The following is a 1,728-nucleotide window of genomic DNA, read 5'->3' as shown; positions in this document are numbered from 1 at the left end:
AACCACGGATGGTTCGACAGACACATGATATATCCAGTCGTTGACATCTCCGGACACGGCACGGTTAGTTGCATATGCGTCGTTCTCCCACAACCGCCTATCTGTCTGTCTCGCCGAGATCGTAATGCGAGCTGCTTCTCATGCACATCAAAGACCGGAGAAAAGGAGAAGAACGCGGTAGAATCGATCGGAAAGGTACCAAGATGCATGGGTCCGTATGTTTGCCAGTGCAGCGTGCCAATGGTACGTACGTAGGAAGCCGACGATCGATGCAAATGCAAACTTTTGGGCTTATTAACAAGCAATTCTATCTTCTATACTACAAAGAGAGCAAAGGGAGAGACGGCCAGATCAATCAGCTACCTGCCTAGTTAGCTACAGGTTCCATAAGAACGCACCGAGTCCCGAGGCAAGCATAATGCCGGCCGGCTGCGTCGTCCAGAGCTGCTGGTCCGTGGCAAACCCGGTCCCGGGCACCACCATCTCGTCGACGTGATGCGCCGCAATGCCGCCACCGGCTTGCATCATCCACGCGTTCGTCTCATACGCCGACCACGGGTCGTCGGGGGCACAGTCGTCGTGGAACGACGCCGTCCAGCAGACGTCGTCCTCGTCGTCGATCGGCGGCAGCTCGACGATCTCCTCCAGCAGATCATCCTCGTCGGGGTCGCCTACTACTGACTCCTGTAGTCCCGGCACCTGCTGGGGCGACGAGGGCGACGACGACGACAGCGGCTCCGGCTCCGGCGGCGGCGACGTCGGCAGCACCATCACCGCAGCCGCCGCAGCCGCCGCGGCCACGGGCACCACGTTCACGTCCATGGCGGCGGCGCGCGCGGCGGCGGCCTGCACGTCGCGCGGCGCGGCGGAGGCCGGGCGCGGCAGGGACGCCGCCATCTCGGGGAAGTTGAGCACGGCGGCGCGGCCCTTGACGACGAGCGCGGCGGCGTCGTGCGCGCGCGCCGCCATCTCGGCCGTCGGGAAGGTGCCGAGCCAGATGCGGGACTTCTTGCGCGGCTCGCGGATCTCGGACACCCACTTCCCCCACGCCCGCATCCGCACGCCGCGGTACGCCGGGCTGCGCCGCCCGCCGCGGTGCCCGCTGCTTTTCCCGCCCCTGCTGCCCCTCTTCTGCACGCTGCTGCCCAGCGGCGACGCCGCCGGGCTGCTGGGGACGACATCGGAGTCCGGCATTGCCAGTGCTGCCACCAAGTGAGGCGTGCAGTGTGCGTGCGAGGGCAATGCAACGCGCAAATGTGCTGTGCAGGCCTAGCTGCTTGGTGCCGTACGAGCTAGGCTACAAGTTTTGGTCTCGGAGATGGATAGGTGTTGATTTGAATGCGAAGCGAAGGAGAGGAGGGAGGTTTAGTAATGGTTGGTTGGAGCGCAGTGACACTGACGGCTCAACAAACGGAATGCTATTGCTACCTTAGCTGTACTACGCTCTCTGTATATGATCGATGCTCTCTTTTTTTGCTTGCGTTGTTGCATCCATGGATCCAGTCAATATCTGCCGGCAGGATGACCGGCCGGTACGGTGCAACGGATAAATTTTCAACTAGACCGTTGCAGCACCTAGGATAAAATTGCTTACGAACGCTAGAAGATATGAGCAGTGTTTGGCTGAGCTACAAGCCGACTTGTTCGACTTCTTTTTTCAACCGGAGCAGTGTTTTTTTCTCACAACATTCTAGCATAAACAGTGTTTTCCAGCGTGAACATAATTTG

General features: G+C 60.1%; 1 protein-coding gene across 1 annotated transcript; it reads right to left on the bottom strand.

Moving 5' to 3' along the window:
- Window positions 1-297: 297 nt before the first annotated feature.
- LOC136519523 (ethylene-responsive transcription factor ERF043-like) lies at window positions 298-1,303 on the bottom strand. The gene has a single exon (XM_066512915.1). It carries the CDS (start codon window positions 1,192-1,194, stop codon window positions 376-378), a length of 819 nt encoding a protein of 272 aa, XP_066369012.1. The 5' UTR covers window positions 1,195-1,303; the 3' UTR covers window positions 298-375.
- Window positions 1,304-1,728: the final 425 nt, after the last annotated feature.

The sequence above is a fragment of the Miscanthus floridulus genome, chromosome 18 (genome assembly GCF_019320115.1).
Source record: "Miscanthus floridulus cultivar M001 chromosome 18, ASM1932011v1, whole genome shotgun sequence".
Taxonomy (NCBI): domain Eukaryota; kingdom Viridiplantae; phylum Streptophyta; class Magnoliopsida; order Poales; family Poaceae; genus Miscanthus; species Miscanthus floridulus.
Note: the sequence above shows the minus strand (reverse complement) of the source record. Positions and strands in the feature narration are given on the sequence as shown.

What these genes read in the sequence shown, in the direction of transcription:
- LOC136519523 (XM_066512915.1), bottom strand. Translation starts at nt 1,194, where the DNA reads ATGCCGGACTCCGATGTCGTCCCCAGCAGCCCGGCGGCGTCGCCGCTG.